The sequence below is a fragment of the Apus apus genome, chromosome 2 (assembly GCF_020740795.1).
Source record: "Apus apus isolate bApuApu2 chromosome 2, bApuApu2.pri.cur, whole genome shotgun sequence".
Classification (NCBI taxonomy): domain Eukaryota; kingdom Metazoa; phylum Chordata; class Aves; order Apodiformes; family Apodidae; genus Apus; species Apus apus.
In genome coordinates this window covers 21,905,495-21,931,646 of record NC_067283.1, presented here as the reverse complement: position 1 = coordinate 21,931,646, position 26,152 = coordinate 21,905,495, and the positions used below count along the sequence as shown (strand labels likewise).

Sequence of the window (26,152 nt, the reverse complement as noted above, 5' to 3'; positions counted from 1 at the left end):
TTAATTCCTACACACAGCACTTACAGCTTCTTTCAAGAACCTCAGAGAGGCTACAGAGGGAAAGGTAAAGTCTAATTTATGACAATCCAATAATGTACAATCACAATAAAATATATGTGGAATTTTGTAGCAAGATTTGAACAGGAACTTCCCTAAACATAAACAAGACTATTCTTCAAGGGCCTCAGATTATAAAGAATTACATGAAATGCATTTTATCAGTTCCTTTGACTTCTGAATACAAAATATCTAAAACAAATTCCTAAAGAAAATGTTTGTAATTGTAAGAAATGTTGTCATACTAAAGGAAAGAGAATAGTAAGAAACACACAAAACCTTCCACACACTAATGCTGTGCAGTACTGCATCTGCAAAATTTGTACCATTAATCTGATTAAAACTGTGAGGCTGAAGGAGGAACTGTTTTGACATTGTCTGTGATCTTCAAAAGAATCCTGCAAAGTGAAAGATACTGTAATTTATTAACTGATGAAAACCCTCTTTCTGTTGCTTAATTAGGTTAACATTGTCTTTTTGCAATAAGGGAACAGTTAAATTGCTAGTAAATCTTTCCCTCTCAATTTGATAACATGTGGGAATTATCTTTCCAGGATTCTATCACCAGCATATATAGGCTTCTTTAATAATAACAAATTAAAAGAACCACAATATAATTACATGCCTTTGAAGAAGCCTTCAATATATGATCACAATTTATACATATGTAGCTCCATTTGAACACTAGATGGTTTTTGTATTTATTTTTTTCATAGATCCTAGAGTGTCAGCATCCTCAGTGGTGAATTATTACAGCAAAGACTTGAAAACAGCCCTTTGTGGCTAGGAGAAAACATACATGTCTCCAGTGGCCTAGATGTTCAGATTAAATATAATATTTTATCCTTCTTGAGCCAGCAGCATGTACAACACTGTAGCTATTCTATATTCCACATATTTTGCACACCATACCTTATTTTAAATGGATTCTCACTCCCTGCCGTTAACCTGCAATGGACTGTCTCAGTTCCCCCACCAGGGACAACTGTACTGCTTTCTTCCCCTTAGCCTGGTCACCTTGAGCAGATTTCCAGATCTCTCCAGTTCTTCACTTCTCCTTTCAAAACCCATTTTAGCTTTCCTCTTTTTCTAGTCAGGCACTACCCTCTGCTGCAATGTGTAACTCCACTAGAAATGTTCTGGAAGAGAACTTTGTGTAAAAGTTGTTACACAAGCAGTGTCAGTGACCGCTCGAGACCAATGCGTGAGATGGCATTATTTTGTCTCCAGGCTAGGAAACTACACACAATAGTAACAGCTCTGCAGGATGAGGAGACACTGTCTCTGGAGGAAGTTTGCTCCTCTCAGTCACGTTAGTGGATTTACCTTACCCATGTGTTTTGCTGCTTCCCTGACAGATGCCTCACTCATGATACTACAGTGCTCAGCTGTTGAGAATGTGCCATGGGTGTCACTGTTTATCATCCACCATAGTTGGAAACCACTTCCTAAACCTCTGGTAGTTACAGGCACTGGCAGTCTGGGAAAAATACCCCACAACCCGTTACAAACACTGGCTCAGGCCAAATGTCCATCTAGCTGAGCGCTTTTGTCATCAACACTGCCCTTCAGCAGATGTGGAAGGAACAGGGCATATATCCACACTGCTCTCTCCTAATAATTTTCGTCTTCCAAATGTATTCAGCTCAGGGACTTCCTGATCTGCATGAAGTTTTTGTTCATTTATTAATCTTCACTGGACTTCTCTTCTGAATTCACCCAGTTTCTTCTTAAAACCATGTAAAGTTTTAACACTGACTACTTCCTTTGGCAACAAGTTCCAGACATCTAATACCTGATGTATGAACCACTTCCTTTTGCTTGTTTTTAATCTGGCTCTGGCTCTACAGGCTTCATTTGATGCTCCAGTTCCTGTGCAGTGAACACACTGCATTTCCATGCAGGAACAGTCAATCCCCACCCACACTCTTCCCACAACTTCTGATCTTGGGGATCATATTTGTGTGTAGCCACCTCCTTTCTAGATCGAAGCATCCGAGTGTACTGAGCTCTTCCCCCAAGGGAATCTGTTCCATATGTTTGATCGGTCCTTTTGCTCCTCTTTACAAGATTTGCAAGATCTTTTGAAGGATTCACAGTTTCATTATCCTTTCACATCCCTCACCGCCTCCAGAGAAAGATAAGCTCCAGAAAAGTCCATAAATAAGAGCATTCCCGTGTGCACAGGTCTGATTTATCTTTGAGGAAGAAATAACAAAGTACAAAGGAAACCTTTCTAGAAGATAAGAAATTCAGCGAGGGGGAGGAATATAGTGTTTTAACTGAAACTGAGCAATCTAAGTCCTTTCAAAGGGGAAATGCCCAAGCACCCTAAGAAAGCAAGGTTCTGAAACCCAAGAGAAGCCAGGCATGTAATGTCCTTAGCCTTATTTGGAAATCTGAGCCAGGCATCCTGCTGTTTATACAAAACCTGAAGGAAACTATCTCTGTATCCTCTTCCCATCTGAAGCAATAGATAAGCATTACATATTTGAAACCTAATTTGTGTATGCATGCTGTTCAGTGCTCTGAAAAGATGAAATACAGAAAGGATGTTTAAATTCTTGCAATAATGACTGTGCATCTAAAGCCATATTCTGTTAAGACAGATGGACCATTATTCCATTATTACAGGAAGATTTCATACAAGCCTCACAAGAATTTAGTCTTGTTTATGTAACAGATGTTATCAAGTAGAAGAAGGAAGAGCAAACTCAAAAAACTAAAAAAAAAGCATAAAAAAATACATTGGCTGAAAATATCATTAAAAACCATGGCACTATTTCACCCAGGATCTCTTCCCTCCTTATAGTTCCCATCTCAGCTTCTGAATTGAAACTTAGAACATAGTGGGCTAGGAAGGAAGGATGCTGAACTCCTCTTCATGTACTTGCAACCTGATCTGAGCAGTGGCTTTGAGATGATGGGCTTGCACACACAAATGCAGCAGCTCAGTTTCTTCCTCCTCACCAGATGTGGTGTTTAGAAACATTGTTTAGTGGTGGACCTGGCAGTGCTAAGTTAATGGTTGGACTTTATGACCTTACAGGTTTTTTTCAACCTAGATGAAAAAAAAATTCCTCTGTTTCCAAACTTCCTGTGTTTTTGGTACAAATTGAAAGATTTTTTAATCTTCAGTTCCCTATCACTCATTTCTTTTTTCTTCCTCCAGAAATGAAATAAAAGGGTGGAATTCTAAGACCCCTCTCTGGCTTCCTGGGTGAAATATGAAAATCTAACCATAATGTAGTTGGTATGCATCGGTTTTTCTATATTCCTGGAAGTATATATTGTAGTTCTGTTTCTTCAAGATAAATATTTGTCTTGTTGCTCCTGAGGTTGTGATCAACCTCCTTCACTAGAAAGACATCTCCATTTTCATCCACCGTACTGAAATCAAAGCTCTTCCCGTTATGCAAAGACTTACAGCACTTGTAGCATTTGGAGTGCAGCTTTCCCCACAAGATGTTTCACAGGCTACTGGTTAAACTTCAGAATTGTTGTTTATTCTAGAAGTGTCTGGAATCAGTTATGCTTAATAAATTGGATACCTTGGTTTTGATGGGGTAACATGTAGAGCTGTGTTTTGCTAAGTCTTCTTGAGCCAAACCAAGCTCTTTTGAGGGGATATGCCATCACAAACATGGATCTTAAAACAGGCTTTAGATACTGGCATATCAGCACTTTACTGAGGAGGCTGCTACTAGGCTTCTGTTTCCTCAAACTCTCAGATCTCTGGCTCTGCTATGAAAGAAGAACCATGTTTATTGAAGGAGAAGCCATTTGGAGGGCCAACAATACCTAGGAGTAACATTTAATAAAAAATGGCATCGGAATTTTTCTTTTTTTTTTTTTTTTTGCTGGTATGATTTAAATAATTGTACAATCATTTCCAACTCAAAAAACCAAAACCCTGTAATGTTTCTGACAAAGTTGTAACCTTTATGAATTAACATTGACTAAGTTAGAAAATTGTAGACTATATGAATTGTCTTATCAAGTGCCAATACATTAAAACTTCAATTTCTGGAGTCCATATCATGCAGAATTCCAGTTGATAGTTTCATTTTACAGGATATTCAAAATATGTTATTTGAAAAATTAAAATAATTAACACTTCAAGACAGGTAAAAAATACATAGGCTTCTAGAATAATTCCCACTTTACAGATTGTACTGTCTCATACTATGTTGAACTTAACCAGAATACAAAATACAGCATATCATATTCAAAATATGTATCTTATATACTGTGTGCAAGGAAGTAGCCTCTGGCAACAAAATATGCTGTGGACTGACCGGCTAAGAAGCAGCTGTGCAGAAAAAGTCTTGGCTTCAGCTGCTGCTGAGTCAGCAGTGTGTCCTGTCAGCAGCAAGGGCCCAGAGCGTCCTGGGCTGTGCGGACAGGAGCAAAGGCAGTAACTTCACTGAGGGAGCGATTCCTGCCTCCTGCTCAGCACTCATTAGACCACATGCAGACACAACAACCATTTGTGGAGCCTCAGCAGAAAACAGAGATCAACATAGTGGAAGGAGTTCTGTGGTTTCCCAGGCAATGTGCGTAAGTTGAAACAAGTTCAGACTGGATGCAGGGAAAAATCTTTTCCCTGTACAGACAATCAAGAAGCAGCAGAATTTGCCCAGAGAGGTTCTGCCATCTCTCTTCTTGGGTATTTTAAAGACCAGACTGGATCAAGTCCTGAACAACCTGGTCTGATCTCACAGCTGACCCTACTTAAGCAGGATGTTAGATCAGAGTACTCCTGAGGTCTCTTCCAACCTCAGTTAGCCTATGATCCTAAAAAAACAAGTCACCATACAAATTAGCTGTAAATTATTTGTATTGGAATAAAAAAAAGAAAATGTTGTTACACCCTTTAAAAATACTTAATGTCGCAATAACTGGTGGCTGGCTGTTAAATCAACAGCTCTGAGAAGTTCATGTCTTTCAGTTTAATGACCTTGCATTATTGTGCTACAAGGGATTTTCCACAGTGCTAACTGGTTCATTTAGAAGACTTTTTGATAAACAAACCAGTGCTAGGTTGTATCACTCAACCAAAGATCTGTATGCATCACTTGACATAAAAAGGCACACATCACCTTTGGGAGTTAATCTGCTAAGCACTGCTGTACAGATGACTTCCTGAATTAATGTGCTCTTCAGGACACAAGAATTTTAGGGGTCCCATGAGAACTGAAACAAAATTGTGTCATCTACTCAAAGCCATGTGAAAAATTACCCTCAAGAAAAACCCTACAAATTTCCATTAAAAATTATCTTGTGTCTAACACTGCAATACTGAAGAAGAGTGCGGAGACCAGACACATACCATGCAACACAACTGTCACACTAGAGACATAGACTATTTATATCATGATTCTTACCCTGGAAAATTATCTCAAGGTCATTGTGAAAAATTCCCCAAAAGCTCCTGTTGAAGCACAGACAGAAAACATCAAGCAAAATGCAGACAGGGATGGAAATAAAAGGGGTGGACTTACCTTTATTTGCATTGTATTAATAGGAGAGCTTGTTTGGCAGTGCAATGGTCCATGTGTCTGAATATGAAGAATATAAAGAAGGAATTCTTCTCGACTGGACACAGGCCAACCGACATGGAGAACTGTGTTGTTGATGGCACTTGGACCTATATTGTGCAGCTGTCAAACCAATATAATCAGTACTTTCCAAGGCAGTAAATAACAACAAGAGAGAACAAAGCAACCACCACTTAAGACATTTTCAAATTCTAAGTGTCCACAGCCTTTAACTACTTTGGAAAAGATATACAGATCATTGATATTTTATTGCTGGAGAATCTGTGGCAGGTAGGGGAGAAGGACCTCTCCGTGTTAGTCACAAAGCCAATGGCAAATGTAGGAGAACAACCTTTTTTGTGAGTCTGTATTCAAGAAATTCATAACCTTTCTAATTTTTTCCTACATGCGAGAGAGGTAAAATAACCTAAAACAGTATGAAAAACTCAAACCAAAACACACTAGCAAAATACACTATACAAAAACATACAGTGAACCTTAACAGAACATACCTGAAAACAGTAACTGAAATTTCAGGACATAAAAGGATTACATTTCAGGGTGCACAAACAGAAGATTTAGCAAAGATTAAACTAGTTTTTGTTGTTAAGAACTCTGTTAAGAACTCTGAACTTCTCAGATCAAATTCCCCCAAAAGAAAACAAAAAAGCAATTAGTTTTCGTAAAAGTAACATCCCATCTTTTCTGGGAAAACAAGTAAAGAGAGAAATAATAGACATAAAAAAATGTGGGCTATTAAAAAACTTTCCTTGTATCAGTTTACAATTTGAAAATATCTGATGACGACATAAAGTCTGGATATTTGTTCACACTGGTCATGAAAGCTAAGGAGGCAGAACACCACGGAGCTTGCCTCAAAGTTTCTAGAGATGCGAGAACATCCTGTTGTCCCAAAATCGGATTCTTTACCCTGTGTGCAAAGTCCAACCCACACACAGAGACGAGACATCAAGTCTATTATGACCCTGCAGAACACAGGATGCTAGCAGGCTCATGCCAATAAACTAGCACACCATAGTAACAGCACAGAGAATATTTCTACATTCCAGGTTAAGATGAAGTTACATTGTCCAGGGGCTAAAATGGATATGGGGTGTTTTGGTTTAGGGGTCTGATTTAAAGATTTACAGAAGCACTGGCTTATCTGACTTGGGACATTCCAGCTCCTGTTGTTATCTATATGGTTAATGATGCATCCTGTCCTGGGCCAGCCCATCAGTCCATCAATTATCATCCTAAGTATGGTCATTCTGAATCCCCTTAAACAATCCCTTTTTAAAAACATGTAGAATTTTTGTGACTGATGAACTTCATTTAGAACCAAAAATCCTCAACTTTCAATCTTACATCTTCTTCAGAAAAAAGGTTTTTTGGGGGGTATTTGAGCTTTTCATGCATTGCTGATGTCAATAAACCATGAAAGTGATTTCTTTAATCACTGTAGCTATTTTAATCCATTTGAAGTCACATATATGTCCTGGGCCTGCAGGATTGCAGGCCAACAAGAAAGCATCTGACCTGCAAATTGCTATCCCTGCAAGCACAACTGCTTTGAAGAGGGATCATCTTAGATGCTTCTGTGCAAATGCACAGCAGAGCACCAGCAATCCAGGAAGTTCCTCCAGTGCATTGATGACAATTTCTACACCCGAATGGCAGAGGAACCAACAAGAAAAGGTGCTTTGCTGGTCCTTTTTCTCATCAACAGAGACAGGCTGGTTGGTGACATAATACTTAATGGTAGACTAGGCTGTAGCGACCATGACACGGTCAAATTCAGGATCCTTAGGTCAGTGAGGAAGGAGAGACCCAAGCTCACTACCCTCAAACTCAAAAGAGCAGATTTTGGTCTCTTCAAGGATCTGCTTGGCAGGGTATGGTGGGGCAAAGCCCTGGAGGGAAAGGGAGCCCAGGAAAGCTGCTCCTTATTCAAGGATCACTTTCTTCAAGCCCAAGAGCAGAGTGTCCCAACAAAGAGGAAGGCAGGCAGGAGAGCCATGAGGCCTGTATGGATAAGCAAGGAGCTTCTGAACACAGTTAAATGTAAAAACAAGGTATACAGAGAGTAGAAGCAGGGCCAGGTATCCTGGGGGGAGTACAGACAAGCTGTCACCCATGCAGGGTGGTTGGAACTAGTTGAACTCTCGGGTCCCTTCCAGCTCAAACCTTTCTTTGATTCTATAACATAGTTTCAGAAACAGCCCAAATGTTTGAGACAGGAAGATTTGTTAGAGGTTTTCCAGCTTAGAGAAATGTGTTAAGATGAAGAATTCACAAATAGTATTTTGTATATTGCAGTCTGTTTCATTGCAGTTTAGTATTAACCATGCAAATTTTAATCTTACACTGCTGATTAAGCTCACTTGCTTTTATTTTCTTGAGTGCTAATCTGTGAATTATAACTGTATGTGAAGTACTCTGTTCTTTCCCCTAGAATAAAGGTCATCTATCAGATTCCAAAGATGGACTGTATTCTGTGTAGTTCACTCAATTAACTTTTTTCTAACCTGACCTCTTCTTTGTTAATTGATGAGTCATCAATAGAAAAAATGCAAGTTAGAAATAAACATGAATTATTTTCAACAGAACATTTTCTGAGCAATAAGGTGACAACTTATGTGGATATCTACAGCTGAATGTCAAAGGAAGCATATTTTTTCCTGCCCACAACACTTGCAGCTTTTAATGAGAAACCAGTCAAATCTCTGAAAATATTTGGCATTGAGTGCAACAAGCTTTTAAACACTGTTTTTAGTTCTTGTCAAACACCCAAATTGTTTACTGTTCCCTTAAATGCCAAAGACAGACTCCCAGCATAAACAAATATCTCCTCCGCTAACATGAGGAGACACTAGGGTTGTGAATTCCCAGATTAGATTTAGGTCATGTGCTGAAGTCAGAATATTTACATTTGTGGCTTTATCTAGTTGTAGATAAAAAAAATAACCCAAATTCATCAGAATTTCAATGGGAGCAGCATGAGGTCCTGTGGCAACATGTATCATTTTTACCTCATAGATGTGTTCTACTAAAGGACCAAGTTCTTCTTCTTTTGTAGGTTCATCTTTGGATTCCCAGTTGTGAAGTGGCAAAATAATTGTTGGGGGGTGAGACACTCTGTAATATACAAAACAGGTTAAAATAGTAACTGTTACCAGTGATTGGCTACATTACTTTTACAAAAAAATAAAGAGCACTGTAGAAACCTGAACCCTCACGGGCATTGTCTTTGGGCACATTCATTAGAACTAGGTGAGGTGAACAACAGAATGCTTCCATCAAGTACTACCCAGTCTTCACAGACTACTGAGGGTGTGCATTTAGTTTCATACTTTTTGTGATGGATGGATGGTCCTTTCCAGAGAAGAGAGTGACTCTCTCTCTATTTGCAGAGAGGAATGGTGTCTGTTGGGCATTCACAACATTCTCTCCAATGAGGTGTCTGAACACATTATCCACAAAAGTAGAGTTATGCTAAGTAAATAAATGTGTTTTCTTATGTCCATTTAAAACATGTAAATGGTTAGCGCTATGCATCTTCCTCCCCTGCAATACATTTTTAAATATTTATTTAACTGCTCTGACATTATGGCCTGAAGCTGTGCCAAGGGAGGTTTAGACTGGATATTAGAAAGAATTTCTTTATCGAAAGAGTGGTTGGACAGTGGAACAGGCTGCCCAGGGAGGTGGTGGAGTCATCATCCCTGGAAGTGTTTAAAAGAAATATAGATGTAGTGCTTAGGGACATGATTTCAGCACTGAATGGATAAATCAGGTTATGGTAGGGGGGTTTAGGTTATGGTTGGATTTGATGATCTTCAAGGTCTCTTCCAACCAGGATGATTCTATGATTCAATAACTGTAAATTCCTTGTAACTTCTGTTATTGTTCCTTTAAAAAACCTTGCAAAGCAGTCTATCTGCTTTACAGGTGGGAAACTGAGGCACAGATAAGGCAAATGACTTCCATAAAGTCACAATGGAAACTGATGTGTCAAGACATGGAATTTAGGACGAGAGCCTGAAATAGTGCTCCAGGCTTCCCATTTGTTTTCCAAACAAAGTGGCAGCTCAGGCATTCCCTAGAACACTGCTGCAACTTGCAACATGCAAATCAAACATAAATAAAGAATACAGTGATTTAATATTTGACAACTTTCCATATACTATTTTATTTTTCCTTTCTTTCTGACATCAAGAAAGGACCAAGTACTCTTCTCTTAACATTTCTATTTGAATAATTACAAGCATTTTATTTCCCATAGAAACGGAAAGTTCCTTGGAGGGGTCCCATTCAGATGCCAGCTCTAACCTCACTCAATTGATGAGAAGTTGGGAAATCAGAGCCCAGTAATTTCTGTTAGCACATTAAGCAAGTTCTGGCACAGACATCTGTCATCTAGTACTAAAGGGGCTAAAATGTTAAGTATTACCCTTTCTTTACAAGGGTCAACTCCCCAGTTTTGCTGGTTTCCAGAATCTTTAGCTTATAGAAAAGCCATAAAATTTCCATGCTTGTTCTGCCAAAGCTGGAAGTTTGCTTACAGAAAGCTGTTAAAATGGAATTGCCAATAAGGTTTATTTCAGAACACAACATTTGATAAAAAGGAATTCTATCCACCAGTGTTAATTCTTTTTCCATTGACTCAAAACAGAGAAAGCACAACTGCAGATTGCCCCTTGAATAAGAGAACAGAACACTGGATTATTTTTTTTTTGCAAATGCTGACATTTTAAAATACTTTAGGAAGAAACAAACTGTTCCTGCATCCAGCTCTTATGTCACATACAATGAATGAAATGTCTGATAGAAACTTTCCTACAGAATACAGCTTCTCAAAGCAGCACGGGATCCTGGAGAAGAAAAACATTCAGCTGAAGAACAACTTTTCATGAAATTTAGGGTATCCTGGAGTATCCCGCTAACTCTAAGTATTTCCCCAGACTTGAAAAGGCCAGCATTCTGTACTAACAAGTATGCCACAGGACAAATTTACATGACAAATCAAATAATAGAGGAAATTAAACGTATTGATTAAAAAGTCATTTCAGACGAGGTACTTAGCCTGATTCATTATCCTTCACAAATGGCTTTGCTTCTAATAAGAATGTTAAATATTCATTGTCGTTGGAGAATAGGAGCTTTCCTGTGTTGTTAAAAAAGCCAAGATACAGCTACTGCAAAAATCTGCAGACCAGGAAGTGTACACAGGCAGAAAGAAGCAGGCATCAGGTTTCAAAACCCAGTGTTTTCTATCACATTCTCTGTGCATTGTTTTTCTTATCCACAGAATAACAAAGTGCAAAGTGTAAATGTAGACTTTCAATTAAAACTATTATAAAGTATATAGGATTATTTATTTTAGCAGATTTTACAGTTTTTTTTAAGACTTCTGCTATTGACAAGGAAGTAGCAAAATCAGGTAAAATTAAACAGAAATCCTCTCTTTTGACTATATTATTTTGCATATAACTTAGAAATTTTTAAAAAATTTAATTATTTACTAGATGAGGATTTTTCCTAGACTTTTAGGTGATAATGATCAGTCAAATACGAAAATAAGATTAACAAAGTATGTTCAACAGAAAATGCTTATGCGGGATATAGCATAGGAACTCTGCCAGCTGCAAATCCTTTCAGTCCAAATTACTTCCTTCCTGAATCCCTTGTTCCTCTAGTGCTCCTTCAGCAGTGGGAAATAAAAATTCCTACTATAAAACTTTTACAGTTTTAGAGAAAAAAAGAAACAAAGCGAGCAAAATAATAAAATCTCAGTTATTAGAGCAACTGCTCATTGAATGAACTATCTAAGGAGTTATCTTACATTTCTTTTGAATAAGATGCTGAAGAATATTTCTGCCTTTCTCCCAGAGGCAGTATTGTCATAGGTCCACTGTATATAAGCATGCATGCATACATCTGCATAAATTTGATAACTACTTAATTTTCCTCAGTAAAATGTACTACCATTCCAGTCCCACTTCATACAAGTTTTTACAGAGCTGTAGGGAAACGAATGCAAGTTATTTTCCAGTCCAAACGTGGACACAGTCTCTCTTTTATTTTTATTTAGGAAACTATGAGCAAATAGTTCCCTTGGAGCCGTATGCTTTAGCATCTCTGACTAATTAGCAAAATCTGTCAACAAAGCTTTTGGCAATACTCCTTTGTACATGCATGCTATAGCTAATAAGAATATTAAAAGACTGAAGAGAAAAAGAACAGGAAGTCATTCAGTTAACTAATTCCTCTGTATTTAATAACTTGTTAGCACTGCAGGCAACAATTCAAGCAATTTTTCCACTTGTGGTCACGCACTTCTTAAGAACTGAGTACGTTTTGGTCATTTTTTGGGGTCTATCTATTTACCTATTGCAGAACTTTTCACTAAAAAGAACATGATTAAGGCCCAAATTTTCAAAAAATCTTGCAAAGAATACAAAAACCTTGTCAGATTTTTCTATGAATGTGACGAGCAAACTCACTGAAAAAAAACCCCAAAATCTACAGCACTGGAAGCAGCCCTTACTGAGAAATCTTGTCTGTCTATCCACAACGATTTAATTGATTCTCTGAAACTCCTTAACCTGGGTGTCCACCCATGACAACTTCTAGTAATTTCCACCTCCCAACATTTCCTCACATCCGCAGCCCACCAACTAACCCTCTTTCTTCAGCCCCTATTTCTCATTCTGTTACCTTCCTCCAATTTTGTAATTTTCACCTCTCTTCCTATGCAGTTAATTTTCCTAGACTGCCACTAATTACAGAAAATGAAATATACTAATTTATCTTCTTTTTAAACATGTTTTCTTGCCATGGCTCCTCTTCAGAAATGTAAGTGTTAACATATATCCACACAGAATCTAGGTGCCAGTCCTCTTTTTCCACATAACTCTAGCCTTAGGGCTAGTCTTCTTACCTTGGAAAGCACTTAGAAATGTGATGAAAAATACTTTATAAATCTGATTTAGATTCAATATTTGAACAGAAAACATGATCTCTGTGATCTGCAAAATAGCTGGACTCTGCTGTGACTAGGTAGTCAAAGTATTATCTTAGAACTGATAACAATAAATGGATTTTTATAAATCCATAAAAGCATAAATAAATGCATTTTATTTTTTTACACCTAAGGAAGCCCCTTGAGGTGCATCATGTAAGAAACATATATCCCTCTTGCATCAGCCAGGCCTCATGGCCTGACCGTGGGAGTGAAGCTGGGCCATGTACCTCCTGTTCTCCCCTTGCAGATCCAGAGCTGTAGTTTGAGAAGAGAAGATGTAGGAAATCTGAGATCCCAGACAAAAAAAAACCCAACATTTTTGGCAATTACTTGCTTTAAAAGAACGTCCTGCCAACTTCCCCAAGGATGCCAGGGCAGGAGTTCCAAGATTTTGCAGGGTAGTCTGAGATCCTTATCACCTAGTTGCATTTTATATTTAAATTGCAGTTTCTGAAAACAAGCTGTATGTCAAAACAGAGCTAGAAACAATTATCTTTTATCCTGTCCTGTGCTTGTTTAGTTTCTGTACCCCTTGTGTCAATGGACAGGCACCTGCTTCACACAGAAATGTAATAATCCTATGGGAAAAGCTGGCTGATGTCTTAGCTCATTCCTTACTCATCCTTTCCCCAAAGGCCTCACTCTACTCTGTTAGCATATGCTCTGTCATACTGTGTTTCACCATTCCAGCCATAAAATCAGCAGTCTGCTTTGGTATTCAGAATTAAGCGCCTATGTGGTTGCACAAGCAGATCTACACATATGAAGAAGTGTTTCACATTAATAACATCCATACACATACACGTTGGCTCTACAACGTGGGACTCTACAGTGTGCATGCATTTGCACAGACACTCAGTTTACTGGAGTCCACATAAGCAGACCTGTCCTACATGACTTGGTAAGTCCTTAGTAGCTCCATTGTGCAAGGTTTGCAGGAGTGAGGCTCCCTTGGAATTTTCAGGTGTTCTTGGTGTAGAAGGCATTTGGGATTATAGTATGTCGAAAGATTCACTACATGGAATCATTATATGTGGCAAGATTCAACTCAAAAATTAGTTATAATTATGAATTGAAATGGTCGAATACTTACCCTCTGATCTGTACTTGAGCCACAGCACTGATGTTGATATGGAGGTTAACTACATTGCTGGTGGAATTAATCTTGTTAGAACTGGAAAAGATATGTATAAGGGTTTAAAAAGGCTACTTAGCAGAACTCTAGATTGTTACATACATAGCTATGAATACCACAAGGCCTAAAATTAGGAAGAGATGTCATTGGACATATTTGAGGCTGAGAAGAGACCTCTCTGCTCTCCAGGAGAGGTTTAGACTAGATATTAGGAAGAATCTCTCTACTGAAAGAGTAGTCAGGTACTGAAATGGGCTGTCCAGGGAGGTGGTGGAGTCACCATGCCCGGAGGTATTTGAGAAATGTGTAGATGTGGCACTCAGGGCATGCTCTGGTGGGTATGGTGGGTTTTTTGGGGTTGCATGGTGGTGTTGGCTTTGTGGGGTGTGTGGTTTTTCCTTTTTTTTTTTTTCCCCCCAACCATGATGATTCTCTGTGTGTGTGATACTACAGCATGGGCTTTGTACTGCCACTTTTCAGTCTTGTAGGACACTGGTATTTAAATTTGATATGATCTGAGATCATCAAATGTTTAATAACATAGTTACCTCAAGCTTCCTTTAAAGATTAAGGAATCCTATGCATGAATATAATGATACAAATTAATTTAGCTCAGAATATAATGTAAATTTCCTTGTTCAACTTTGCTGTCTGTACAGATAGGAACATCTTAATAGAACATTTTAATGCATCTTAATAGACGTGAGGAAGACAGTGTTAATGAATAAAATGGGCTTTTTTATAATAAAATTTGCTTTTAGGACTCTCCAAACTTCTGACTTCTTCATGACAGAGTCCCTGAAGAAAAAGAACCAAAATAAACTGTTTCTTTACCTTTCTTATTTTCTCCCCTCCTCTATCCAGAGAGTGTTTACATTTTTAATCCCACTTAGCAGTGAAAACAGATCCCTATGTTTAAAGCCTAGTGCTCTCACTCATTTTATTGTCTTCTCCTATTGCAAATCCTTTGTAGCAAAGGTAGTTTCTCTCATTAGAGAGAGGAATTCCTATGAATATAGCCTGTTCATTAAAAGAAAGGTTTGCAGGTTCAAATTCATTAAGATGGTGAAAATAAATAATTACAGACTTACAATTTATTTAATTATGGGATTAACAGTACTAAGTTTGGAGGTTTTTTCCAATCAAGTACTTCCTTGCTTCATGGAGACTAAGCTTCTATTGTTGTCACAGTTTACTGTTATCACATCTGGGCAGCATCAATCAAATGGAAACATTTAGAGGAGGCCAGCATTCCCAGCAACTGACTCCTGAGCAATAAAGGGCAATACAGCTTTGATCCAGGCTTCCTGGTTACAGATTGCCAAAATTAGAAGCAACTCTAATTTGTTTGTAAACTAATGCAGATTCCCCTCAAACATAATTTGAACTTTTGATGTAATCCTCTATAGTCACTGTTTTCAGTACAAAAGTACAAAAAATGCTTAAATTATAAAAATTATGATATCACTAAACTCCTAGAAGAAGCTGCTCTTCAAATTGTTTAATGGCACTGCTTTCTGTAGTAAGACTTTTCTCATATATAGTTGGTATTCAAATCTTGTTTGTGCTTTATGATATTCTGTAGAGAAGAAAATAGTTTAAATAGAAGTGCCAGGACGTCTCCCTCTCTAAGAGGTATATAATTTCCTAGCAAATGCCACATCAGAAAAGGAATCAGATTTCAAGACACTACACAGTCTCGTGCTTATTTCCTCCAAGTAATGGAAGCATGAGATTGTGCTATCTCCTTAAGTTCAGACTTATTCCTCAGTAAAGCCTTGTCATTTTTGCTAAGAAAGTGATCTACATGCAACTTTTATTATCTAGAAAGATCTGGGTACCCAAAACACTCTGCAGCTCCCCAGCTTCACAGCACAAAAAGGGCAGTGATAAGAGTCTCTGATACACACTTCAAACTGTATTGCTTGCATTAATGACCTGCAGTGAACAGTGGTATGGACAGAGGACCTACAGGCTAGATGCTACATCTTGTATCTTTCTCTAGAGGAGCTCAAGCCTAGGTTTCCATGGCCTCCAGTCTGCCAGCCAGACTCCTGGAAGAAGGTGGAGGCCTGAGCAGGCACCTCACTGTCTTCTGTAGCCTTGCTATGCCCTTACTGAGCTTCTGCATGTCCTTTCCTCCAAGGGTTACATTCTGGAAACATGAGTTAAACATTTTAAATGTCTCAGTTATTAACCACAGTGACCATGATCAAGGCCCTCATTGAAGGATAGACACTAGCAATTAAGTCCCTCTGTGTGGGGCAGGGAGGGCCCCATCAGGAGCTCCAGTGTGCATTTGATGAGGACAGATGGAGCAGAAGCCCTGCCACCTACTGAAAACGCCCCAGGTTTGTTCTTGCTGTTGCCCTAACCCAGCCTGTCCTGTGCTTTTTTGTCCCTGTGGAGGAATTACTGCCTAGCATTAACCAGAAGATTCTCCAGCAGTAATACTTCAGCCTCAAAAATGTGGAGGAAACTAATGGAAAAATGACAAAGGTTCACTTTTATCAAACCAGACAGTTTTGTCTCTTTGTGGCAGTAAATTAGTTGAGCAGATTTTAACTGCTCTCCTATTTTTTAAATTGTCTGAAGAAGTGGCATGTATTTGTTTTTCAGAGCATGGCACATTTGTAAACACAGAACTTTGTTACAAAATGATCACTGCTCATTAATTCTGAAGTGGAAAACAAAGTGCAAATTTGGCAAATCTTTAGCAGGCCCTTGAACCACTGACCAGAATCAATTAACCTGAATTTTAACATAACAAAATCCTCAGAATAAATCTGATTTTGCTAAAAGCTAACAAGGCTCCAACTCCACAAATTCTTCTGAAACAAGCTACCATAGGAAAGCCCATGAAATAACTACTGACACTGGAGTTAGAATAACCTTCTTATATACTAAACTTAAGGTATCAATAGGAATTCAGACTTTAAAATAACCATACTCTTGATAAAACATCTGACCTTTTTATTTGAAGCTCAAAATTGATGCTGAAATCTGCATTTTCAAAATGCTGAACAGAAAATCGAATGCCTGTAGAGAACTGAGAAAGAAACAAAACAATGTTACTAAAAATGGTTGATCTCTCATGAAAGCAGTATTTCACATTGCATTTCACAGACTTGTACTGTTCTTTTTAAAAATTAATATGAAATATTATAATCTAGTTTTCAGGAAAACACAGGATCCTGCCCATGTATTTCACCAGATGGAAAACTTGGCTGGACAGATGAAAGATCAAGAGCAAGACAAGCATGCTACCAAGAAGACAGCAGGGGGCCCTTCTTCATCCTGACAGTCTTCCCTTTACTTTGCCAAGCCAAAAGAAAATAACAGTTGTCTGGCACCTCTCATCCCTGCTTCCATCCATGCATGCCTTTGCCTTTGTCCAGATCTCCAGGGCTTTCTGCTCTTCCAGTTGTCCCAGCAGCTGTGGCGTATGAGCTGCATGCCTTAGGTGTCGCAGGGCTGACATGTTTTTCTTGCAGAGGCTACATTAGCAGCAGCTTGATGTTTTAGTTTGATTTGGTTTGAGTTTTTGCATTGCAGCTTCTGGGAGCCATAGTTCAGTTAAGAGGAATACAACTTCAAAGTTGTATCTGTACTTCAGTTTGCCACAACTTAAGAGTGTACAACCACAGAAGACAGAGGGTAAAACACACAATTCCCAACACTAAAGGAGATAAGGGCTTCCACCCTTGCATTTATGCAGACCTTGATTCCTCAGTGGTAATTCCCCTTTGCTCTGCAAGAAGGGCACGGAGTAAAGAACAAGTCAAACCAGAAGAAAGAATGGAATTGCAGGGCTAACTAAGTGAGAAAAACATAATAGCATATGGTGAGGTCTCTGTAATTCTCTTGTTGGACATCATTACAGCCCCAGTATGCAAGTGGCAGGGGAGAAAGGGGAGATGGCATCTGCCCTCCAACCTAAATAAATAAAATGATACTGCAATGTTTAAATTAATGTTTTTAATTGCCTCATTTCAACTGCACGTGTTTTAGATCTGGTAGTTTTTGAAAGGTGAATATTCACTGAGACTGACAGTAGAGTCTACAGTCTGTAGTCTTGTACACTTTACCACTCTCTGCTACCTCCCCTATTGCCTAATGGTAAAATTTCTTTCCAGATGACTTGCACACTGTGCTTCCAGTATTTTTTTTTTAAAGATGATTACATGCAGTCATATTCTCCATGTGGAGAAACAATCTTCCTGAGAAATTAATCAAAAGGTTTTAGGAAATGAAGACATGATTCCTTCATCTCTGCCAATATGACTAGATTACAGGGGAAAAACAAAACCACCACCAACAAAAACACAAAAAAAGAAAGAAAAGAGAGAGTTGTCTGCTGGGCATACCCTCCCTAACATACTTGGAGTAACACTGTCAGCAACAGGGCACTACACAACATTGAGTTTTATGTTTGGGACATAGATTCAACATCACTGAAGAGCAGGCACTTTACCCTGTGTGTGTCATTTAAGACGGTTAAGCAATTCCTTTTTCCCAAGCATTATTAAAAAAAAATATTCTTCTAAACCTCCTTCTTTCCTCATTTGTAGGGGTGCATCACTGAATCTTAATCCATCTCCAGAACGAGACTTAGCTAATGTGTTTTAATTACTTCTTTCAGTTGTTCTATGGGATGAAAGCAATATTGCCATCATAAAAGCAATGGCAAGTTTGAATATTTGATTTCTGACCATTTTAATATCATAGTTATAGCTAATTTATCTTTTTGGAAGCAAAATCTTTAGGATGAGAAGTAAATGCTAATGAAATTAAACTGAAGCTGAATAGCTGACCTGGAATAGAAATGTAAGCTATTTTAAAGAACACTTTATGGAGATTATTTTAACAACTGTATTGATATTTTATTCACCTTTAAAAATGCAGTATGATTTTTTTAAATCTCTGAGACAAAAAATTCCAATTATTTAATGCAGCATTTCTCTTACTGTTTTTACTGATCAGTTTCTATAAACTTGTTCCCACTTACAGCAGAAAAAAAATTTGATGAATCAAGACAGAGTTTTCCTCAGATAAAGGAGATGTGAAGTGCAGTTCTGATGATCTGTTTTACCCTTGAGGCTTAATCCCTTATTTAATATTGAAACACACTCCTACTGTATGAGTCTAATAAGCTGCAGATACTGCCTCTGTATGGCCCTATGACTTTGTTAAGTAGCCCTTGACACTGCTCCTAATAATAGGGCAGAGATGCTCACATGCCCTTGCTGAAAACCCACTGAGGCCAAGAGGGTTCAATTTACTTAAGCTTGTAACTTAGCAGCTATCACTCAACCTCCTTATTTTATTGGGGCATTTATTTTATCAGAATAGTTTAATTTTATTTAAAATTTTCCAAGTCCTGTTAGTTTCATTAACGTTGCATTATTTTATTCCACATTAGTTACATCATGCATCTTTGAAATACATGAAATTTTTGCCATTCCTGGTAACCTTTACTCTTTTACTATGTTTGACAGGATCTAGAAGTATGCTTTTTTTGCATATGCTAGATTTTTTTGAAGGGTTTTTGAAGGGCATATGAAAGAGAAAGCCTCTGTGCAATTTAAGAACCTATTTGGTACAACTCAAGAAATAGGCAAGATCTTCCCAGCCTCCCAGTCTTCTTATTTCTAGTGATTTCTATTAACGCCTGAATCGATCTACCAGAATTTATAATGAAACCTGCACCTCACCTGCTCAGGCCACTGAACAGGCATTAGGAAGCTTGCTAGTCAGATCCATTTCAGTGTCATAACTTGGAGCACTCTTTGCCTGTGAGATGGTATCCCAGACATTCAGTTTGCATTCTGGGCCATAAGGTGTGATTTTTCTTCCTGTTTGGTTTTATCTTCTTTTTTAATCTTTTTGTCTTATTTTTTTAATCACAAAGATATTGCTGAAAAAGTTAAGCAATTTTGTGGGCAGTAAATGATTTCAAGGTCACCAGTTTTCAGGAAGTCAGAGATATACTAATTTTAATGATAATAATGTGTTTTGAAGAAACATCTGACAACTCTGTAGTTCACTGCAGCAGTATCCCATGAGTTATATAATAAAGTCCTAACATAATCTTCATACTCAGATGATCCTAAAGAGTTAACCAATTCTAAGATTTTAGGATGCTGAAAAGTCATTACAATGACTCCAGAGCTTTAGGAATGTTTGATTTTGACTTAACCCTTCCTTCTCACTCCTTCACAACTTCCACAGAGAGTCCCTTTCAAACCAAATATTTTGAGAGTAACTTATCTCCTGCCAGAGTAGAATTGCTTTGCAAAACTGGAAATAGATCAGAGCAGCCTCTTACGATTTATGTCATTTGTACAAAGGGTTGGTATTTCACTGTTGGAAGTACATTTGCCATCATAAATACGTTTGGACTGAAAAACCTGAAGTCCTCTCACCTTTTCGAAGCTTCCAGGGGAGCTGGTTTCAAAGATAATGTTAGGCTTTAAGCTTTCACTCACTATAATAAAATACTTTTGCCATCTGTCTTTGTAATGCTCTATCTTCATATGCCTTAATTTTTCAGGGTTGGATTCTTTTGCTATAAACTAGAATATCATTAAACATGTTATGAACCCTGCTGTTTTATTCTGCTACTTCTACGTCTTGCTTAAGAATATTGGGTAATGTGCATTTGTGGCAGCCCTAGAGCTAGTCTGGAAGAAAACCAGGATTAGTTATGCAGTGAGAATACATAAGGAGACGGGTAAGCGCAGTACTGCTTTACTCGCCACCAAGTAGCCTCCCTGAAGTCTTCACATTGCTAGCATTTTGGGTCAAGGATGATATGGAATTAGGGCTTTGGATTTAAAGGGAGGAGCAGGAGGCGCTGTTACCTAACACCTCTACATTCAGACCTTTCCATTGGTTATGTTTCTGACAATATACAAACCACAGAGATTTGCTCCTAGCTTGATATACAATGTTAGTGTCTCTTGTGTTTAGTCTTCTTTTTCTCTTCCAAACCCACTGGATTTTTGCCCTCCTTAGCCCACACTGCATCCCAATCAACCGTAAGATTCTTGCCCCTTCTGTCTGTAGTTTTAGAATTTGCTTCTGCAATAAGACTAACCAGGAAATTACTAAACAGATATCTAAATTTGCTGGTTTTGTGGCATGATAAATTATCTGCCTTGACTTAGGATTTGTCTAGTCCCTTGGCCCATCATTGCATCCCAACATCCCATTATGAAAACTCCATTCCTCAGAAATGTTTTTAATTACTCTTACTTTTTAGGAGTTTCATTTAGTAGAACAAACCCAAAAACTGTAAGACCTTTCAGCCCTGCTCTCTATACTTAATAACTACAATATCAATCCAGTCTGCCTTCTTAATGCAACATCTCTCCCAGAAAATGTTTCTAGTAGCCCCATCAGACTTATAGTTCACTGCAGTTCTATATAGAAGGATCCTCACTAGGCAGGTTCCTGCTCCTGGTGGTTCCACTGGTTGGAGTTCATTCTTCAACTGTTTCCAGCTACTTGTAATCCCAAAGAGTCTATCTGAGACAGCTTGTGACCACAAAGACAGTTGAGTATGAGATGCCTGGTCTCACACTCAGGCTCTGTGGCTGATCTGAAGCTAACCCTATGATCCAAACAAGCTTATTCTAGTCCCAGTCTCCTATCATATGAACCATCCAGTTTTTTTATCGAGGATCAGACAGGAACTGCTTAAAGATCATAAGAGGCCAGGAAAACATTCTGATATAGTATGAAAAGTAAAAAACTGATTTTTCAAAGGAAAAACCTTAACTTAGTAGGGATTTTGAAAACACTAAGGGTATTTATTTGTTTCTGTTTCTTTGCAAAGCCCCAGGCCCCATATGAAATGCAAAGAGTGGTAATTTTGAATGAAAAGCTCTTATTAATTCCTCATATATGTTCATTCTGTTGACTACTTCATTTATATTAGGACAGTTTCTTATCTAGGTATACAACCTTGGATTATTTGTTTTTAGTTAAATATTCATAGTATTTATGAGCAGTGCTAGAATTCCTCTGCAATGGCATCTGTGGCTGAACATGCCTGGGTTTGAGACTTCTAGGATTGTCCTGAACTGTTTTATCATTAAACAGGAACAAGTGGTGACAACTGTGGAATGGGTAGCACCTTTTTCATCTCTAAACTTATGTTTAGTTGTTACCTGCTGTCCATCATCAGTCATTATGCAGTTCCACTTTTATCTAAAAACAATGCTACCAATGTTCCATCTAATGTGTAGTATGATTTACAAATAGCTGTCTTAGGAAAATCATTAGAATGACATAAATAACTTGAAGGAAAACCTGACTAACCAGATTTTCACATAAATGAATTATAAGATAGGCCTTTTGCACTCAAGATGATAGGCTAAAGAAGCTGTCACTTACTATACATGTCTTAAGTAAAAAGCATAGTAAAGGGGAGAAATAAACAGATCATAATCATGGACTGGGATTATCTCCTCATAGTAGTGCAACTTCTGCCAATTGAATTGAGTCACTCTCATTTTCTCTAGAGTAAGTGAAATAAAACAAAGGTTCTAGCATCATTAATCTTTTAGAAAAACAAACTCAGTTTTTCAGAAACACACTACTTCCTCTTACTACACCAACAGTTTCCTGTCCAAGTAAATAATTTGGTTTAGGTGCTGCTTATTGGAACACATTCTGCTAAATGAAGAGTTTTCCATTTGCTCCCACTTAAAATTAATTTAGATAAAAACCAGAAAATGCATCTGGTTTTCCCTTACATTTGTGCCAGCCACCATGGGGTTCCCAAGATCACAAACCACCATTCTAGTTTCATTTTCCATCTTGTAATCACAGCTCAATACACGCAGTGCCTGTAACAAAAGGACACCAATATAGAGGTCAGAGATCACAGAGAAATTTATATCCAGTTGGGAAAGTGATGCCTTTTTGACTGTGACATTTCTTTTGATTTCAGACACCTGCTCAGTGTGCTTATCAAAACATTTAATTCTTCATTGTCAGACAATGGGAGAAAAGTGATGCCAGGGAAAACAAACAGGAAAGTTTCCCAGTACCTTAAGAGCCATGATGAGATCACTGTATTTCTAACTTTAACATAATACTTTGTTATTGTGAATCATTCCTATAGCCATAATGACTCAACAGAGAAAAAAAAAAGTGTAGGCAGAACTGGGTAAGGAGAATAGGACTCAGATTAATTGCAATAGCTGTAGTATCCATCACTATAAGTCTCTGTAGTAAAATTCTGGCATTGGCAGAACTTTATTATGGACCAAGTTTTAAATTTTATTTTCTAACCTATGGTAAATTACTTAGAACCTTAAATATGTATGTAAAAACATCAACTGTTACCTGTGTTTATAATTTCACAACAAAGGAGACAAATTTTCACATTATCAGAAATCAAGATTTTCATTATTTATAGCAATAAGTAAAATTTAACTGTTTTTCCAGCAAGTATTAATTCAAAGTCCAGTTAATACCTAACATTTTTCAGGTAGTTTTATTCAACAACTTTGAGGATACACTCATACAACTTCCCTCTAATGCTCTTAATGTAAAATGTACTGTATGTTGTTGTCTTTTTCACTAGTTGTTATCATCAGGAGAAAGAACAGACTGTATAAAAGGATGAAGAGCTGTAGTGTAGTGGAAGTCAGGAGACAGAGTATGAAAAAGCAACTAAATGCTTGGAGGTTTTTTTTCCATTTTCCTCTCGCATAGTCAATAAAAGAAAATACTTGCATATATGTGCAGAAGCAAACAATCTCTGCAGAAGCAGGATGCAGGTAGTTGAAGCTGTAAGGCTCTCCCACTACCTCACCCCTCATTTATGATTCTCACAGATTAAGCAGTATGTGCACTGTCTTGCTCTTTATTTACAAAGACCTGGGAAATCCTGGAAAACCTGAAACCCACTACCAAGTCATTCCTATCTGTAAAAGCCAGCATGGCCATGCTGACCTCATCATTTCCCAAGAAGAGAAGAAGAATGGCCCCAGTACACACCTCACACATTTACAATTTTACAATTCACTAGGAGGAAACACAGTTTGTTGCACAGCACGTCCTGTCCACTAACAGCCTTTCCAAGCGATGTGAGGGTTGGGACTTGGGATTTTTACACTCTTTCCAGCTGTCTAATTAGAAGTGGGAAGCAACACATAGGAGCAGAGAGGGTGTTAACGCAGCTGAAAACAAACTTGTTTGGAAGACTGTTCATTTTAGCTTGATGAGTGGGTTTACAGTTTTGATTTTGTTTTTTGGAGGTGTGTGAAATTCAGGATTAAATGTTAGACAATAAATACTAAGCTATATTTGATACATTGCAGTTTCTTTATTAATGCTGTATTGCACATCAGTACAGAGTAAATCAGCCCTTATGACACAATTTTTTGTCATTCAAAGGCTGAGCAAATGAGAGTTTTGCAAGCAGGTTTTCTGCAATTTGGAGGCTATGTTCTTAGACTGAAAATGATTAATGGCACGGAATTTATATGACCAGCATCACAAAAGCTAATTTGTGCAGCCTAAACATGTGACAAAGGGTCAGATGTAGTAGAATTTCTTCAGTACTGAGATTTATTACCTTTGTTTTTGCACTGATCACATTTTTTAGGTGATTAAGTACTAAACAGGAAAATTAAAACCAGCAGGAAGAAAGCAAGAGCAGAGATTTAAACACCCAGTATTGTCAGAATCAAGTTCACATGTAACTCAGCCAGACGGGAGGTTTTGCCACAAAACTCTCCTACCTGCCACTGGTAGCAATTTATATTTTTATAGCAACACATGGTCTTTTTGGCAGTTCTGAGCAGAAGCAAAACCCCAACAATTAACACGTGTGCTCCCAGGGTGCATTTTAACTAGAAAATGATTGGATGCTTTAAGTAATCCAGGCAGCCTACAAACTTGAAACTCCTTCTGGTGGTCTCAGTGATTAATTACTAATTGATGCCAGAATAGTAAAGCACAACAGGCTTCAGAGCAAAACACCTCTCCTCTCTTTCCTTGATCAACACCATCCAATCTTACTTTCTGAGGAAAAACGGATGTATTAGGTACCAGGTGCCAGAATCCAGCTTCTCATCTGGCTAATATATGAAGAACTAGTGTTTGTCCTCACAAGGCTCAAATCACATATCATCTAGCTTGCCACTAATGTACTTATTCTAAGAATTTTCAGGTAAGGCAGGAAGGTTTCAGGTCTTTTTCCTATTTTAAGAGAGTATTGTGCTTTAGTTCAGAAAGGCATGGGGATAATGGCTTAGAGCTTATCCATGGTCATGTAACTCTGCAGCTCCCAGCAGAGACAGTTACGCCAAAATACACTGGTTTTGGTGTGCAACAACTACCTATTACAGCTATGTATTTGCCTGATTTACTTCCACTAATTATTCCACATTAATTTTGGCTCCAGGCACTGCTACTAAGGCAAGATTTATCTGCTCAATATAGAGAGGTCTCTCACTGGGTAAAGGATTAGTCCTCAGTGCACCGGCAATGGCTTGGGGTTCAAACATACAACTGGGCTACCATGGGGTAACCATCTCTATTATACACTATCTTGCACTACTGCTGGCCATCGCAATTTGAGGTGCTATAACATGGCTGTACTTTTTGCAGCTAATTCCAGTAACTCCACATCTACTGTATATAGACAGTTACTACAAGCCAACAGGTTTACAGTAACTAGTAAAGCTGAGGTAATTTACGCATTTACCTCATCTCTGGACCTTCTAAGTGTCTCCACAACACAACTAATGAATAACACATTTGATTTCATTGTCAGTCATTGTATTTCATTAATCAGCTTTTGACTGACCAAAGTATCAGTATGCACGAGAATCAACACAACTTCAAAATCACATCCTTGACCTCAAACCTCAAGATCACGTGCATTCACTGGGTGCTCTGCTTGCATAGGACCACGTCCACCTCTGCAAAATGGTCCTCTGTTGATGTGGTCGCACAGTCTATGCAGAATATGCTGCAGAATCAGGCTTGAGATAACAAGATAATGACAACTGGAACAGGTCAAATATTGTCTTCCATAAAGTTGAAGGGAAGAAGTAGAAGGCAACTGAATTTTCAGTTAACTTGCTGGCTTTAACACTTTCTGAGTTTAATTCAAATGATACCAAATAACCCAATAAATTTTTTAAAAAAAATCAGGTTGGACAGGATGCACTTAAGGGATAAATTTGTTTCTTTATTAGATAGACTAAACCCAGAGTAGCCCCTTAATAAAGTAGCCTAATATCCTCTATGAGTATAGCTACTTTGAATGAGTATAGTTACTCTGAATTGCTGTATTTTTTTTAAAGCTCTGCCGTTGAATGAATTGAGTCCTTCTTTAATTATGTTCATTGTACTAGGACCTGTAAG

General features: G+C 38.0%; 1 protein-coding gene across 1 annotated transcript in view; it reads right to left on the bottom strand.

Moving 5' to 3' along the window:
• Window positions 1–26,152, bottom strand: part of ITGA8 (integrin subunit alpha 8) — a 103,217-nt gene that overhangs the window by 25,794 nt on the left and 51,271 nt on the right. Inside the window, exons 21-25 of the mRNA XM_051612121.1 lie at window positions 22,522–22,614; window positions 16,729–16,808; window positions 13,718–13,798; window positions 8,630–8,735; window positions 5,562–5,720 (exon numbers count right to left, since the gene is read on the bottom strand). Coding sequence (XP_051468081.1) covers window positions 5,562–5,720; window positions 8,630–8,735; window positions 13,718–13,798; window positions 16,729–16,808; window positions 22,522–22,614 — 519 coding nt within the window. The remainder of the gene's footprint in view (window positions 1–5,561; window positions 5,721–8,629; window positions 8,736–13,717; window positions 13,799–16,728; window positions 16,809–22,521; window positions 22,615–26,152) is intronic.